General features: G+C 44.2%; 1 protein-coding gene across 1 annotated transcript in view; it reads right to left on the bottom strand.

Moving 5' to 3' along the window:
- Window positions 1-2,163: 2,163 nt before the first annotated feature.
- Window positions 2,164-18,180, bottom strand: part of LOC115416291 (neuropilin-1a-like) — a gene marked incomplete at its 5' end in the record, with an annotated part of 29,099 nt that continues 13,082 nt past the window's right edge. Inside the window, 7 exons of the mRNA XM_030130040.1 lie at window positions 2,164-4,265; window positions 6,034-6,078; window positions 6,435-6,531; window positions 8,567-8,871; window positions 14,003-14,140; window positions 16,460-16,510; window positions 17,984-18,175. Of these exons, the coding sequence (XP_029985900.1) occupies window positions 3,997-4,265; window positions 6,034-6,078; window positions 6,435-6,531; window positions 8,567-8,871; window positions 14,003-14,140; window positions 16,460-16,510; window positions 17,984-18,175 (1,097 nt within the window). The remainder of the gene's footprint in view (window positions 4,266-6,033; window positions 6,079-6,434; window positions 6,532-8,566; window positions 8,872-14,002; window positions 14,141-16,459; window positions 16,511-17,983; window positions 18,176-18,180) is intronic.

The raw sequence follows: 18,180 nt of genomic DNA, 5'->3' as shown, positions 1-18,180 counted from the left end.
GGGGTGGGGTCAGAGGATCCCACCTCTACAGTATTTGAATGTGACTGCAGGACCAGTCTGGGCCACAGTCCTACATACGACACCTTTCAGACCCAGAGTTTTGGAGTCAGTTTCCACATGAAGTTTTCTCTCTCATCTTTCTGAACTCATTCATCTCTATTATTTCTTCGAACATTATCTTCTGTAATTTGTTGCAGAGGGACAATGTGGGAGGGACTGAATACTGGATGTGTTCTCTGTGTGACGCTCCCCTTCAGGTTAAAGGTGGAACTGCAGCAGAACCGTCCTCCGTCAGCACCATTCTTCGATTCTTCGTCGGTATCTGATGCGATACCGTCGGTTTTGACCCTGTACGTAAACGTCGCTCTCATGAGGCAGTTCTGTGTCAGTTCAGAATCTCCACACATTTTCATCCTTTTCTAAAAACCCTCGTTTTCCAAAAACACAAACACAAAAAAACAAACGGGACAAATTCCCACCGTATGGACCAGATAACACCAAAACCAGCTGAAGCCGGACCAGATCCAAACCATCTGTAAATGTGAATGTGGATCTGGGATTCAGACACAGAAAGGATACTGCGGCACCGCTGTCATCTTCTATCGAAAAACGCTCAAATATTTTCAAACTATATACAATATGTGGGATGTGTCATGGAAGTGGTGATGCATTCAGGGACCCTACACCTGTTCACACTACGTCCACATGCTTAGTGTGGGTTCATGTTGAAGGATCAGTGAGCAGAAGCACTGACACACAACACACACTCATGCTAACACCACGCTGGTATGCTAGCATGCTAACAGTAGATAGCGTCATGCTAGCTGTGCTGCTTCCCACATTTCCAACCACAGCTGAATGAACTGTATATTTTCACCTGGAAAATGTTCAAACTACTGTACATTCCATGAAGAAACAGCTTAAAGCTCTGGAGCCTACAGAGAACATTCCAATGCTTCTCCAAAAACTGGTTCAGCTCCAAATGCACACTGACACTTAACACTGTGAGCCCAACACCTGGTTTAACACCAACACCAGCCCAGGATTAAGGGGCATCAGACCACGGACATGACAACACTCTGAAAAGTTAGCATGGATTTTTTATGATGAAGCCAAAAGAGAAACTACAGAGAACCTTTGGTGACGTGAGGAAAAAAATACATGGCCGAGAGATTCTTATCTTAAAGCAGAAAGAGGAGCTTCACTGAACCATCCATCCATCCATCCATCCATCCATCCATCCATCCTCTTCCTCTAATCTGGGGCCAGGTCGCAGGGGTAACAGTCTAAGCAGGGGTGCCCAGACTCCTCCCTCTCCTCAGACTCCTCCTCCAGCTCTTCTGGGGGGACCCCAAGGCGTTCCCAGTCCCGTCCACAGACATAGTCTCTCCAGCATGTCCTAGGTCTTCCCCCAGGTCTCCTCCTGGTGGGACATGCCCAGAACACCTCCCCAGGGAGGAGTCCAGGAGGATCTGAACCATCTGTCTGATCCACCTCAGCTGGTTCCTCTAGATGTGGAGGAGCAGCGGCTCTACTCTGAGCTCCTCCCTGTACGGTCGCTTGTATCCTGGATCTGGTCCTTTGGGTCCTGACCCAAAGCTCAGGACCACAGGTGAGGGTCTGAACGTAGACTGAGGGTAAATGCAGAGCTTCTCCTTTGGGCTCAGCTCCTTCTGAACCACAACAGACCCATACCAGCACTGCATGACTGCAGACACTGGACCCACCCACCTGTCAATCTGAACCTCCACCCATCCACCTGTCAATCTGAACCTCCACCCATCCACCTGTCAATCTGAACCTCCACCCACCCACCTGTCAATCTGAACCTCCATCCTTCCCTCACTGTGAACCAGACCCACATACTGGAACTCCTCCACTTGGGGCAAAGACTCTCCACCGACCCGGAGAGGGCAGACCACCTTTTTCTGGTCCAGAACCATGGCCTCAGATTTGGAGGTGCTGATCCTCATCCCACTCACTTCACACTCGGCTGCAAACCGCCCCAGGGCACGCCGAAGGTCCAGGTTCGATGAGGTCAACAGGACAACGTCATCTGCAAAAAGCAGAGACGAAATCCTGTGGTCCCCAAACCGGACCCCCTCCGGCCCAAACCGGACCCCCTCTGGCCCAAACCGGACCCCCTCTGGCCCCTGGCTGCACCTAGAAATTCTGTCCATAAAAACTATGAACAGAAGCGGTGCCAAAGGGCAGCCCTTGTATGACCGAAGCAGGAGCCTGGTTGGCATTGGCGGCAGTCAGTCAGACCTGTTCCAGGTGCATGTGCAGGGCTGGCCTTTGGCACCGGTTCACTGAACCTCTGTTTGAAGGAGTGTGTGAAGGACAGAAGTCCGACTAAGACTGGGACGGTGTTAAAAGGACGAGGAAAACCAAACTCATGACACACAGGACAAACACTAGTTTTAGGCGATAGTGTCATTCGGTTTGGTGTGACGATCGGTGCAGGAAGAGACGGGAAAGGGAGTTTCTGGCAAACAGGAAGTGCTTAGACAAAAGAAAACATATCACTGTGTTTCTATTGGTGGAAAAGTGCTTCACATGGACCAATCAGATACTGTGGTTTCTGCACGACCATGAAAGTTGTGGAAGTAACGACGATGGAAAAGTGACAGTAACAGGATTAAGAAAGTTCCAGATGTCACAGATTTGTGCACATTTATCATTTATCGTTCCTTATCTTGTTGCCATGCATTAATATTTTCTTCCTCCTGTCACCAAAGGGACTGTGTAGAAAAGAAGCTTTAAGTCAGTGTCAGAACAACTTTCAACCACAGAAGCAGATTCACAGACAAACAACAAAAGACGACCATCCTATAATTCAATTCAATATAAATTCAGCTGAATAAAAGGTCAGTTTTCTGGACTATTTCTGCATTTTTTTGTGTAGAATCCCTGAATGGAACACCAGCTGATGAAAACAACAACCAGCAGAAAACAAGGCAACGAAAAAACCAGAGGAACAAACTAAAGGCACTGTCGGAACTAGACACAAGTGGACGGGACCAAACCGCCACTCAAACACACAGACACACCCACCGAAACACACACACACACACACACACACACACACACACACGAGTGTAACACACTATGGAAGGAAATCTGTCATCAGATTTTGAATTATAAAAGCCATTGAATTTCTAGCACTGATTTTTTTTGCTCTGAAATTAAGTATCTGAATTTTTTTGCATCTGAATTTTTTGCTTCTGAATTCTTTCCATCTGAATTTTTTTTAAATTCAAAATTTATGACCATTCAGAATTCAGAGCCAAAAAATTCAGATGCAAAAATTCAGATACTTAATTTCAGTGCAAAAAAATTCAGTGCTAGAAATTGAATGGCTTTTATAATTCAAAATCTGATGACACAGATTTACTTCCATAACGCGTGCACACACACACACAGACACACACACACACACACACACACACACAGACACACACACCGACAGCCACACCGCTCATATGCAGACGATGCACATGTTTATGGTGTTAATGTTCTCCTGCTCGCGGGGGCGTGGCCGGATAATGAGCCCAGAACTGAAGTGCACATTTCACATACTCTGCTCTTCCTGTGAAACAACGTCGGCGAGAAAAAGACAAGAAAAAAACAAACTGAAAAATCCGACCTTATCGTCCTTTAAAAGTACACCGACGATACTTTCATCGGAATTGGTCTCAACACCAGCATGTGATTACGTGAAATCAACAAAGCACGCCGAAAAACAAATAGAATCCTTAGTTTTCTTCTTTTTTTTTTTTTGCTGTACAGGTTCTTTATACACAGTGCCCCCTGCAGGTCAGTCCCTTCCACCGCCGCTCCTGAGAAAATAATGACATGGGCTCGTGTCCCCGCCCACCCTGCCGTCCCATTGGTGGCTTCAGCCCCTGTGGTTCCTCCCGTCTGATTGGCTGCGTCATGTGTTCATTTGGGAGCGTTTCTCCGGGCTCTGCCCCCCGTCCGTTCACCTTTTTTTCACGCCTCTGAATAGTTCGTCTGTCCGTTCATCTTGTCTTTCTTTAGCTTGACGCCGTCCACCAGCTCAAAGTTATAGTTCTCCAGCGCCGATAAGTTCCTGTCGGTGATGCTGCCCTGAGAACAGGCGCAGTACAGGACCACGCCGCAGATGGCGCCCAGGAACACGCCCAGCGCCGACATGGCAATGATGGTGATGAGGATGGGGTCCAGGGTCTTCAGGACCGGACTACCCAGTTCACTGGTCTCCTGGGACAGGGAGTCCATGGCTGCAGGAGACACAACAGGAAGTCAGCAACGCAATCAAAGACCGATTATAGGCAATAGAGGGTCTGCATGTGACATCACCACGGTTCCGCCCACTGAGTGTCAGAAAGAGGCAGATGAGTGACAGCGTTGGCTTCAATCCTGTCTAAACTGAAGAACAATATTGAATAAAAATGGGGCAGAGCTGTTGTGAGACTGATTGTATTTTCAGGTTCTTAAAGCAGTGGGAGCTATCGTTTTACAGACACCCAAAGACAAAGAAAAGAGAAGGAGATGGATCCACAAATCCAGGAAACCAAACCTAGATCTGTGGATCCTGTTTGGTGTCAGCTAACATTCACTGATGCTGTATTTTTGGGTCCAATCAGACCTGAAATGACCTATTGTTTTGGCTAACGGTCCTTCTTAGTGCAGCTCTTGGTTTCATGATCAGATCTTTCCTGGTTTTTGTCTCATTTTGTGATTGTGAACCTTGTGCTCCTACATGATTAGTAAACGAACTGAAACTGAGGCCAACCTAGTTTTACAAATACGGAGGAACTGGAGAATAAAGCTACGACGGAGTATTAGGACCACAGAAGAAAAGAAAAACACTGGGCACTACCAGAAGAAAGTCAGAAAATATGGAGATAAAACCTGGAATTTTATGAGAATAAAGTCGAATACAAAAAGAATCACAATGTTATGAGAATAAAGTCGTAGTTATAAAAAAAACTCATAATTTAACAAAAATAATGTCGTAGTTTCATGAGATTACAGTCGTCATATTCCGACAATAAAGCCATAATATGATCAGAATAATGTGTTCATTTAAACCAGGTGGTGTAAATCTGCTAATTTCCCAGAATGCAGTGGTGCCCTGCTGGTCCACAGCAGTAGTATCTGTGTTGGATAAAGGACTGGATCTGAACTAGACTCAGTAAATCTGCTCAGTCCAAGTAGATCATGCATATATTCACTGGGGTCAGTCCACGATCCACTGGAAATGACCTTTGGATCAGCTGGTTCTGGGCCCTAGTTTTGGAGCCTTTGGATCAGCTGGTTCTGGGCCCTAGTTTTAGACCCTTTAGATCAGCTGGTTCTGGGCCCTAGTTTTGGAGCCTTTGGATCAGCTGGTTCTGGGCCCTAGTTTTGGAGCCTTTGGATCAGCTGGTTCTGGTCCTAGTTTTGGAGCCTTTGGATCAGCTGGTTCTGGGCCCTAGTTTTGGAGCCTTTGGATCAGCTGGTTCTGGGCCCTAGTTTTGGAGCCTTTGGATCAGCTGGTTCTGGTCCTAGTTTTGGAGCCTTTGGATCAGCTGGTTCTGGGCCCTAGTTTTGGAGCCTTTGGATCAGCTGGTTCTGGTCCTAGTTTTGGACCACTTGTTCTTTGGTAGCTCGTACAGATCCATGTCCAGTCCAACTGTCCTTCATTTAATTTCAGATTTCCCATGCTCCTTTGCTCTGGCTGTGTTTACTGCTATACTCCGTCGTGTTGAGCAGGTTGGTTTAAGACAGTCAGTCTGACTGAGAGGGGCGTGGCCTGGGGGGGATGTGCAGACCCTCTATACACTGATGACCAGGGGATCATCAGTCTGTATAAGAGGTGAATGTGTCTCTGATGATCTGATTCTAATAATAACTGTAGTTCTGTGGTCAATAACTAATTATAATAACTGTAATAACTGTGGTTCAGTTAAAGACATTAGATTTATTCTGAAAACACTCCATTTTGAATCTGGTTGTGTGTAAAACTCTTGTTGGACACGTGAACATGTGAGTCGGTGTACGTACGCAGGATCAGGATCTCTGTGGGCGGAGTCGAAGGAGCTTCTGGATCTGGACCAAAACAAAAACAGCCTCCGTTAGACTGAGTGGAAGTGGGGGGGGGGGTCAAAGTTCAAACCACTGGAACTAAAGGGTCCGTGGACGCCATCGCCATTCGATTTTCATTTTCATATTAATAAACAAAAAATGGAAAACAACTCATATTCTGTTTTTCATTTGAAAAACAGTAAATGAAACTAAATGGGAATAAAAAAGTTTTTTTCAATTCCACCCTTCTGTTTTTTGTTTTTTCTTTCTTTTTTTTTTTTTTTTTTTACAAATAACAGGATACGAGTTGTTTCTGTTTTTCATTTAATATTAAAATGAAAATTGAAGGGCAGCAGGAAAACACACACACACACACACACCTTTACAGTCTGCAGGGTTCAGTCCGTCCAGGATCTGAATCGTATCCACGGCGATGTGTCCACTACTGCGTCTGTCGGCCACGCCCTCCACGACCACCTGTAACAGACACACACACATATTACACACATATACACACACACACACACCCAGTGTTGTGTGTTAGTGTTTGTTCAGTCGTGTGGACTGAACTGTTCCTCAGGTGTTTGTTTGTGGGTAAAACTGTAAAACTACATGTTTTCACAGAGTTCACAGAACATGTGTCATAAATGTGACTATTGAAGTAAATCTGTCTCATCAGATTTAGAATTATTATTAAAGCCATTGAATTTCTAGTACTGAATTTTTCGCACTGAAATTAAGTATCTGAATTCTTTTGTCTTTGAATTCAACTACGTTCATAAATTTAGAATTAAAAAAATTCAGATGCAAAAAAATTCAGATTAAAAAAGTTCAGATGCTAAAAATTCAGATCACACATCGGCACTGATCGTCTTCCTGCATCGGTGTCACATGACACCTAACGTAACTCGATTGGCTGGCCATCAGTTTGACTTGTGATTGAATCGAATGCTTATCCTTTTTTTTTTTTTTTCTTTTTTTTCTTTTTTTTACAATTGCTTATCCTTGGTGTCCCAGATGCGTGATCTGAATTTTTTGCGTCTGAATTTTTTGCATCTGAATTTTTTTTATTCTAAATTTATAAACATAATTAAATTGAGAGAAAAAATTCAGATACTTAATTTCAGTGCAAACAAATTCAGTGCTAGAAATTCAGTGGCTTTTATAATTCCAAATCTGATGAGACAGATTTACTTCCATAGATGACACACTGAGTGTTTTAGTCGTGTGTGTAAAGGTTAATAATTGTGTTCCATTTAAACATTAAACCTGCCATCAGATCCATAACAGAACCTGGACGTCAGAGTCAGTTCAGTTCAGGTTCCACATTCACATCCATTGGATCCATATGTGGTTCAGACCAAACAGCAGAAGAACCTACACATGAACCATGAACGGTTCTGTTTGTTTTAATACAAAAAAATCAGTATAATTGTACCAGTATTCAGCCTTCGTTTATCATTTACACATGTTCATTATAACGTGCAGATAATGTGGATCTACAAACACACACACATTTAAGAACAGACTGAATATTGGTCCAATTACACAGAATTATTTTTACACAGTTCAGGTTGTTCATATTTGTTCATGTTCTTTTTTCACACTAAAATAAAAACCATCATGTATTTGTGATTCCTGGTACGTAGTTTATTCTGTTCTTATTGTTCTGGTTCCATTCTCGTAACCAGTTCAGTTTACGGATTCAGTTCTATTTACAGAACCAGTTCTGTTTAAGGATCTTGGTACCAGTGCCATTTACGGATCTCAGATCCAGTTCCGTTTACTGAACCACTTCTGTTGAAGGATCATGGAACTAAACCGTGCTCTGACCTCCAAGCCCCGCTTAGCGCCCTCATAGCCCCGCCTCCTGTGGTGCTTAGAGCTGCTCTAACCCGCAGTGAACCAGGAGACCAAGCCGCTCCTCCACAGACCTCTGATCTAGTTCTGAATAATGTTCTCCTTCAGGTCCGACCCATAAATCAATACACGTGCACTCTTCTGCTGTTTGTATTTCCTTTAAAGCTGGCGAATGTCATTTACGACTTCCTTAATGTCAACTCCAACTCCCTCATCGCCACATCAGGCCCTGCAGGAAGCCGGGCTCAGGGCTCCGAACGCCGGCTCCTGCGGCTTCCAGAACGGTGCCTAAGCTGCTGAAACAGAACTGGTTCCATTACCCAGTTCTGTTTATGGAACCAACTTCACGCTCCCTTTTTCTGAGGAAATTTCAAGGATTCGAGGATTTTCACTGTCATACCAGCACACATTTACACATTAGATGGGACGAAATTCAGTCGCAGATTTAGCCCAATACCATCTAAAATTTGAGATTGTTCATGTTATTCACATTGTTGTAAAGGATAGTTTGGAGATGCAAACAGTTTCATCATGTAAGGACAGTTGTATTAATTATTCATTATTATTTATTTATAGTTGGTTCTGTTCTTATTGTTCTGGTCTGGTGGTTGACTGACAGTTACAGGTTGTGTGGTTCTGATTGGTGCGGTACCTGATAGGAGGCGGCGGCCCGTGGCAGTAGAACCCGCCCCTCCCTCCATCGTCCGCCCTGGTGTCCGCTCAGCATCCACAGGATCTGCTCGCTGTCCGGCGTCTCCTTCCTCTGCTTGATGTGCAGTTTTCCGGCGTGTTCTCCAAACATGTGGTACCAGAAGGACATGCACAGGTCCGAGTCCGGCGCCGTCACCTTCAGACTGGACAAGCGGGCCACCCGGTCCTCCTCCGACTCGTCCTCTCCAGGTTTACTGGGCATGTCGGTGTCGCTCAGCTGCATGTAGATGAAGTTCCCCGGTCCACCTGCAGGGGGCAGCAGAGGATAAGGAACCACATACAGTCAGGTCCATAACCATTGGGACATCGACACAATTCTAATCTTTTTGGCTCTAAACAACACCACAACGGATATGAAATGAAATGAACAAGATGTGTTTCAACTGCAGGCTTTCAGCTGTAATCTGACAGTATTTACATCCAAATCAGGTGAACGATGTAGGAATTACAACAGTTTGTGTACAGGGGTTGGACAAAATAATGGAAACATCTTAAAAAATCAACAAAATCTAATTTAATATGGTGTAGGTCCGCCTTTTGCGGCAATTACAGCCTCAATTCTCCAAGGTATTGATTCATACAACTTGGGAATTGTTTCCAAAGGAATTTTCAGCCATTCTTCAGTTAGAATACCCTCCAACTCTTTTAGAGACGATGGCGGTGGAAATCGACGTCTTACTTGAATCTCTAAAACTGACCATAAATGCTCAATAATGTTGAGGTCTGGGGACTGTGCCGGCCATACGAGATGCTCAACTTCATTAGAATGTTCCTCATGCCATTCTTTAACAATTCTAGCTGTATGGATTGGGGCATTATCATCTTGAGGTGAAGGTGTTTCCATTATTTTGTCCAACCCCTGTATGTACCTCCCATTTTTGAAGGGACCAAAAGTAATGGGACAAATTAACAATCGTAAATCAAACTTTCACTTTTTAATTCTTGTCACAAATCCTTCACAGTCAATTCCAGCCTGAAGTCTGGAAGGCACAGACATCAGCAGACGCTGGGTTTCATCCCTGGTGACGCTCTGCCAGGCCTCTACTGCTACTGTCTTCAGTTCCTGTTTGTTCTTGGGGCATTTTCCCTTCAGTTTTGTCTTCAGCAAGTGAAATGCACGGTCAGTTGGATTCAGGTCAGGTGACTGACTTGGCGTTTGCATAACAATCCACTTCTTTGCCTTAAAAAACTCTTTGGTTGCTTTCGCAGCATGTTTTGGGTCATTGTCCATCTGCACTGTGAAGCGTCACCCAATGAGTTCTGAAGCATTTGGCAGAATATGAGCCGATAATATTGCCCAAAACACTTCAGAATTCATCCTGCTGCTTTCGTCAGCAGTCACATCATCAATGAATACAAGAGAACCAGTTCCACTGGCAGTGGGAAGTCCAACAATCCTGGTAAAAAATACAGTTTCAGATAACCTCCATTAGAACCCTGCATTAGGTTTTATCATTCAAAAGATGATTTAGGAAAAAAATTTGGAAGAAAAAGGAGATGTTTTAGAGGTTGCACAAGTTGCTGGAAGTTCCCTGGAAATGGACTAATTGTTCATTTTCAGCACAGACGAGCTGAGCTGTAAGAGAAGAGCAGGACTATCAGAACCAAGGTCTGAGGGATTCAGCTGGAAATATATGGATGAAGTAACTCCGCCCACATCTGTGGAACTGGAGTAAATATATGGATGAAGTAACTCCGCCCACATCTGTGGTACTGGAGTAAATATATGGATGAAGTAACTCCGCCCACATCTGTGGTACTGGAGTAAATATATGGATGAAGTAACTCCGCCCACATCTGTGGAACTGGAGTAAATATATGGATGAAGTAACTCCGCCCACATCTGTGGTACTGGAGTAAATATATGGATGAAGTAACTCCGCCCACATCTGTGGTACTGGAGTAAATATATGGATGAAGTAACTCCGCCCACATCTGTGGTACTGGAGTAAATATATGGATGAAGTAACTCCGCCCACATCTGTGGTACTGGAGTAAATATATGGATGAAGTAACTCCGCCCACATCTGTGGTACTGGAGTAAATATATGGATGAAGTAACTCCGCCCACATCTGTGGTACTGGAGTAAATATATGGATGAAGTAACTCCGCCCACATCTGTGGTACTGGAGTGTAGAACTGGTTGTGGTCCATTCTGTGACTCCAGTGTGACACCAGAGCAGAAGCAGCTGATGGTGGACACCATGATGTTAAATGCAGGTTCTTTGGTTCCTCTAAAGCGTTGGGATGTCCTTAATCTGTCAGATTGTGAAGGGAAGCAGATCAGGGCTTTTGTCTCCACCAGCACCATGCGTTTGTCTGAACCTTTGGATCTGCCACAAACATTCGGAACAGTTCCTCCAGTAGACTGGGCTGATGATGCAGACTTTCAGAAGGAGGAGAAAACTGGGCATTCCACTAAAGCTGTCAGTGATGTCACTGACAGAGGGGCGGAGCTTATTCCAGACTTCAACTGTAGCCGAACAACAAATGCAGATCACAAACAGTACTGGCAACAAGTTGTCAAAGAACACAGGAACATTTTTGGTCATTTCAATAAACCAACAGTGGTTGTTGGACTTTCTAAGGAACATTTTTATGTGAGTGTCAGTTTGATTTGGAGAATAAAATGACAGATTCTTCTAATCTGCCTTATTCATTTGGACAGTTCTGTTAGAGTATGTGGAGACATCTGCACCTGTCTGGGACACCTCTAAATATTAATGAATTTGCATTAAATTTGGACCGAAGTAATTTGGCCAGATATGGAACCAAATGTAGGGTTCGAATCCAGAGAATCTGTAAAAAATTTTTTGGACCACCCTAATTGGCAGCCATACACGCCCACGCCATGAAACGACCACCACCATACTTCACTGATGAGCTGGAATGTTCTGGATCATGGGCAGTTCCTTTCTTCTCCATACTCTTCTCTTCCCATCACTCTGGTACCAGTTGACCTTTGTCTCCTCTGTCCATAGGATGTTGTTCCAGAACTGTAAAGGCTTTTTCAGATGTTCGGTCAACTCTTCTCTGCTCTTCCTGTGTTTGATGCTCAGCAGTGTGGACATGTTGTGCTGAAGCCTCTGTATTCCCTCTGCTGCACTCTTCTGTTGATAGTTGTCTTTGACACTCATCCATCTTCCTCCTGGACGGTGTTCTTCATCTGACCAACTGTTGTGAAGGAGTTTTCCTTCACCGGGGACAGAATTCTTCGGTCATCCACCGCAGTTGTTTGACGTGGTCTTCCAGGTCTTTTGGTGTTGCTGAGTTCACCGGTGCGTTCTTTCTTTTTAAGAATGTTCCAAACAGTTGGTTTGGCCACAGCTCATGTTTCTGCTCTCTCTGATGGGTTTGTTCAGATTTTTCAGCCTAATGATGGCGTCCTTCACTGATAGTCACAGTTGTTTGGATCTCATATTAAGAGTTGAGAGGAACAGATTCCAAATGTAAATAGCACACTTGAAATGAACTCTAGACCTTTTATCTGCTCTTTGTAAATGGGATAATGAGGGAATAACACACACACCTGGGCTGGCCATGGAACAGCTGAGCGGCCAACTGTCCCAGGACTTTTGGTCCCTTCAAAAATGGGAGGCACACATACAAACTGTTGTAATTCCTACACCGTCCACCTGATTTGGATGTAAATAATGGGTACAGTTACATGACGTTCTTTTAAATCCAATTTATTTTTCCAGAAGAAATTAATTCGGAACTAAAGTGTTTTCTCTTCTGTTTACATGGAAATGTTAAACCTGAATAAAGGTTTCCATGAGGTATTAATGAGGTAGATCAGTGAGCAGAAGGGTTTGTGCTGCAGTGCTCACGTTGCCTTGTTCTGGCAGCCCTTCTGTTAGCTTAGCCCTTCTGTTAGCTTAGCTTAGCCCTTCTGTTAGCTTAGCTTAGCCCTTCTGTTAGCTTAGCTTAGCCCTTCTGTTAGCTTAGCCCTTCTGTTAGCTCAGCCTAGCCCTTCTGTTAGCTTAGCTTAGCCCTTCTGTTAGCTTAGCTTAGCATAGTCACTGCATTTCCATGGTCACACATATCCAGTTTTTTAAAGGTGATTTGTCGTCTTTTGTCAGAGATTTTGTCAAATCCGATTCTCTCTAATTATTTCTTCAGATCTGCGACTTACTGCACTCATACAATCTGTGGACTGTTGTGTTGACAGAAGTTGGAAAATCTTTTTGTTGGAAGGGATGCATGCGCTAAATTAGCTTTGCTTTAGCGTTTTAGCTTTGCATTAGTTTTTATTTCCCAGATTTTCTTCCTGCAGTAAGTCACATGACCATGATCTGAGCCTCAGTTTGTGATCATATTGACCCCAGCGGACTAAAGGAATGATTAGGGAGAACTGAACTGACCAAAATCACTCCTAAAATACTACAAATCACCTCTAAAAGCCTGGCTACGTCTGAGCAGAGGAATGAAGCCATTATGCTAAGCTAGGCTAAGCTAAGCTAACGTTAGGGCTGCAGTTCAAACTGTTTGTCCCACTTGTGGAACTCATTAGTTCAGGACAAATGAATGAATCCAAAGCCAGTGTTGAACTGTTCCTTCAGGGTTTTCCAGGCTGGTAGATCCCATCAGAATATTCCACTGGAACGCTTTGGGAAGACTAGACTGCAGTGCAGATTCTTCCACCAGCGCAGAATGTGTGCGTCATCGCCACAGGACAAGACACTGAGCATGTGCAGAATGGAAGGAATAAAGTCCAAACGGAATAAAGGCTTTACATGTCCAGGAAGAATTTAGAGCGCAGTTAAAAGAGGATTAAACCACTGACTTTAATCAGGTTTAAATTTAATCTGAACTGTTCTGTTTCAACTGGAATAAGGTGTTTACATGGACATCTGAAATAGGATCCAACCTGTAATCAGATTAAACCAGGAAGAACAGTTGTCATGGAAACGCACGGGCTGTCAAATTACAGCTGAAAGTCTGCAGTCACAGCACCTCTTGTTCATTTCATTTCATATTTCATTTCATATCCATTGTGGTGGTGTTTGGAGCCAAAAAGATTAGAATTGTGTCGATGTCCCAGTAGTTATGGACCTGCCTGTAGAAGTGAGCCACGTTTACCTTCAGACGTCAGTAAACACAGAATGAACTGAACTGAAACTGTCTGAAACATGAACTATGAAAGACTGGGCCTACACTGGTACTGTTCTAGGGAAGGACAAAACACAGGTTTGGTTTGTTTCCAAAAATCTGATTTTTTCATAAAGTTCTGATCAGGTCCAGTCAGTGCCAGGTCCGCTTTCTTTTCAATCAGAGAAAGTTAAACAGAAATAAACAGCTGAATAAAACACAGGCCTGGACTCACTGTCAGAGTCTGGGTAAAAATCCTCCGGTTCATTTCCTGCTCCGTCCTACCTGTGTGGTCGAGGGCGGGGCCTTTGTGGACGGTGGGGGTCCCGCTGGTCTGGATGAGCCACTCGGCGCCCCGCCCCCCCTCGCTGGTCCAACCGCAGAACGAGGAGAAGTCGAAGTTACAGGCGAACCACACGTACGCTGCAGGAAACACACACACACACACACACACACCCAGCAGCAGCAAAGTCAGGGGTTGGTCCACACACATGTCAATCAAACACTGAAACACTGTCCTGGCCCCAGTGGGCGGTCATGTGACCAAACAGAGCAACAGGTAGAACAGAAGGGAAACAGAACGGGGGGGGTGGGGGTCTTCTACCAACAGGTCAAACCCTTTTCCTATTTGGTAACATGATCTTATCCTTATCTTATCTTACCCTTATGTTATCTTAACCTTATCTTAATCTTATATTATCCTTACCATATCCTTTTCTTATCCTTACCTTTTCTTAAGTTATCATTACCTTATCTTACCCTTATCTTATCCTTACCCTTATCATATCTAATCCTTATCTTAACCTTATCTTGTCTCATCCTTACCTTATCTTATTCTTATCTTAATCTTATATTATCCTTACCTTATCTTATCCTAATCCTTACCTTATCTTACCCTTAACTTATCTTATCCTTACCTTATCTTATTCTTATCCTTATCTTATTATCTTATCTTATCCTTATCTTAATATTAGTCTTATCTTTACCTTATCTTACCCTTATGTTATCTTATCCTTACCTTATCTTATTCTTATTCTTGTCTTACCTTTATCTTATTCTTATCAGTATCTTTATCTTATTCTTATCTTTATCTGATCCTTACCCTTATCTTTATCTTATACTTACCCTTATCTTATCTTACCTTTATCTTATTCTTATCAGTATCTTTATCTTATTCTTATCTTTATCTGATCCTTACCCTTATCTTTATCTTATACTTACCCTTATCTTATCTTACCCTTATCTTATCTTATCTTATCTTATCTTATCTTATCTTATCTTATCTTATCTTATCTTATCTTATCTTATCTCCTGCTCTCATCTTTCAGGTGCTTAAACCAGTTCTCAGGTCTCTACACTGGCTCCCTGTCTCTCAGAGAACAGACTTTCAAATTCTCTTGCTAGCATATGAAGCACTGAATGGTTTAGGCCCAAAATCCATCAGAGACCTTCTAGTCCAGTCTGAACCATCCAGACCACTTAGATGGTCTGGTGCAGGTCTGCTCTGTGTTCCAAAAGTCAGAACTAAACATGGAGAATCAGCGTTCAGTTTCTATGCTCCGTAGATCTGGAACAAACTACCAGAAAATATCAGGTCTGCTGAGAGTCTGAGTTCTGTTCAGTCCAGGTTCCAGACTCACCTGTTCACTGGGTTGGGGTTCTACGGTTCTGGTTCCAGACTCACCTGTTCACTGGGTTAGGGTTCTAGGGTTCTGGTTCCAGACTCACCTGTTCACTGGGTTGGGGTTCTACGGTTCTGGTTCCAGACTCACCTGTTCACTGGGTTAGGGTTCTAGGGTTCTGGTTCCAGACTCACCTGTTCACTGCTGCCGCTGACTAAAAGGATTTGGACTTTTTAAATTTTATATTCTCTTTCGAAACTCTGCACTGCAACTCTTATTTTAATGTGTGTTTTTATTTTTTTGGATTTTATGTCTTCTTTTCTTACTTGCTGTTTTTAACCACCTTTTACATGTTTCTTTTATAATGTTTTAAATGTGTTTCTTTTTCCCTGTCATTGTAGTTCAATGTCCTGTGTGAAGCACCTTCAATTGCCCTGTTGCTGAAATGTGCAACACAAATAAACTTGCCTAAACACGTTTTCCTTCAGTTTTCTGTAGGATCGTCTGCACATCGCTGCAGTTGTTGTATTTATTGTAGTTTGAGGCTGTAAACGTGGATCTCCTGGTGTTCTCAGATATTTCATTTGTATTTATTGTAGTTTGAGGCTGTAAACGTGGATCTCCTGGTGTTCTCAGATATTTCATTTGTATTTATTGTAGTTTGAGGCTGTAAACGTGGATCTCCTGGTGTTCTCAGATATTTCATTAGTTTCAGGAGGAAAGCGCCTCAGGTAGTGCCATGAACATTCCAAATGCTGCTGCTGCCTCAGTTTAAACTGTTCAGTGTGTGGAAAACCTCCACTAAACAGGAGGACGCTTCCCTCCAAAACCACAGACAAACAGAAGTAGAACGTCACCGCAGGGGCGGAGCATATGGATGGGACCAGAAGGGTGTGGGTGGAGCCTACGTATGGATGACGGGGTTCCCATAGCAACTATACATAAAGTACTACTACTGTGAAGTCTAAGCACAGCTGAGTTAAGGGCTGAACTATGGAACGTTTTCAAAGGTTTACAGAGGTCATGTGATCGGGGGGGGGGGTGTAACCATGAACACAGCAGAAGAGGAGACGAAAAGAGTAGTAGTAACCATGGCAACAGGCAGGGCCGACGTTCTCACCTTGGATCAGGTCGTCTGGTATGATGGAGTCGATCAGTGTGGTACCGCCCACTGGAGACAGAAGGGGTCAAAGGTCAGAGAGGGAGGAGTCAACACACAGTGAGTCTGACAGAACCAAACAGAAGGGTCAAAGGTCAGAGAGGGAGGAGTCAAACAGAACCAAACAGAAGGGTCAAAGGTCAGAGAGGGAGGAGTCTAACAGAACCAAACAGAAGGGTCAAAGGTCAGAGAGGGAGGAGTCAAACAGAACCAAACAGAAGGGTCAAAGGTCAGAGAGGGAGGAGTCTAACAGAACCAAACAGAAGGGTCAAAGGTCAGAGAGGGAGGAGTCTAACACAACCAAACAGAGGGGTCAAAGGTCATGCGTTGCTGTGTGTTGTTGTGTGTTGTTGTGTGTGTGTTGTTGTGTGTTGTTGTGTACCTGTCATGCTGTCGTAGTCCTCAGGTGTGTTGTTGTGTGTGTTGGTTTGTACCTGTCATGCTGTCGTAGTCCTCAGGTGTGTTGTTGTGTGTTTTTGTGTGTGTGTTGTTGTGTACCTGTCATGCTGTCGTAGTCCTCAGGTGTGTTGTTGTGTGTTTTTGTGTGTGTGTTGTTGTGTACCTGTCATGCTGTCGTAGTCCTCAGGTGTGTTGTTGTGTGTTGTTGTGTGTGTGTTGTTGTGTACCTGTCATGCTGTCGTAGTCCTCAGGTGTGTTGTTGTGTGTTGTTGTGTACCTGTCATGCTGTCGTAGTCCTCAGGTGTGTTGTTGTGTGTTGTTGTGTACCTGTCATGCTGTCGTAGTCCTCAGGTGTGTTGTTGTGTGTGTTGTTGTGTACCTGTCATGCTGTCGTAGTCCTCAGGTGTGTTGTTGTGTGTTGTTGTGTACCTGTCATGCTGTCGTAGTCCTCAGGTGTGTTGTTGTGTGTGTTGTTGTGTACCTGTCATGCTGTCGTAGTCCTCAGGTGTGTTGTTGTTGTGTGTTGTTGTGTACCTGTCATGCTGTCGTAGTCCTCAGGTGTGTTGTTGTGTGTTGTTGTGTACCTGTCATGCTGTCGTAGTCCTCAGGTGTGTTGTTGTGTGTTGTTGTGTACCTGTCATGCTGTCGTAGTCCTCAGGTGTGTTGTTGTGTGTTGTTGTGTACCTGTCATGCTGTCGTAGTCCTCAGGTGTGTTGTTGTGTGTTGTTGTGTACCTGTCATGCTGTCGTAGTCCTCAGGTGTGTTGTTGTGTGTTGTTGTGTACCTGTCATGCTGTCGTAGTCCTCAGGTGTGTTGTTGTGTGTTGTTGTGTACCTGTCATGCTGTCGTAGTCCTCAGGTGTGTTGTTGTGTGTTGTTGTGTACCTGTCATGCTGTCGTAGTCCTCAGGTGTGTTGTTGTGTGTGTTGTTGTGTACCTGTCATGCTGTCGTAGTCCTCAGGTGTGTTGTTGTGTGTTGTTGTGTACCTGTCATGCTGTCGTAGTCCTCAGGTGTGTTGTTGTGTGTTGTTGTGTACCTGTCATGCTGTCGTAGTCCTCAGGTGTGTTGTTGTGTGTTGTTGTGTACCTGTCATGCTGTCGTAGTCCTCAGGTGTGTCGGTCGTGGTGCCACAGTCTCGTCCTTCCTCACAGATGGTGGTGGTGGTCATCGTTGCCGTGGTTACGGGGACGGTGATGGGTGCAGTGGTGGTGGCACCGAACGTGGTCATGGGAGGGGTGGAGATGAGCGGTGTGGTGGGAGGAGCCACAGTAGTAATGTCTGGA

Source organism: Sphaeramia orbicularis, unplaced genomic scaffold (assembly GCF_902148855.1).
Source record: "Sphaeramia orbicularis unplaced genomic scaffold, fSphaOr1.1, whole genome shotgun sequence".
In the NCBI taxonomy this organism is placed as follows: Eukaryota; Metazoa; Chordata; class Actinopteri; order Kurtiformes; family Apogonidae; genus Sphaeramia; species Sphaeramia orbicularis.
The sequence above is the reverse complement of the archived record's forward strand: the minus strand, read 5'-3'. Positions and strand labels throughout refer to the sequence as shown.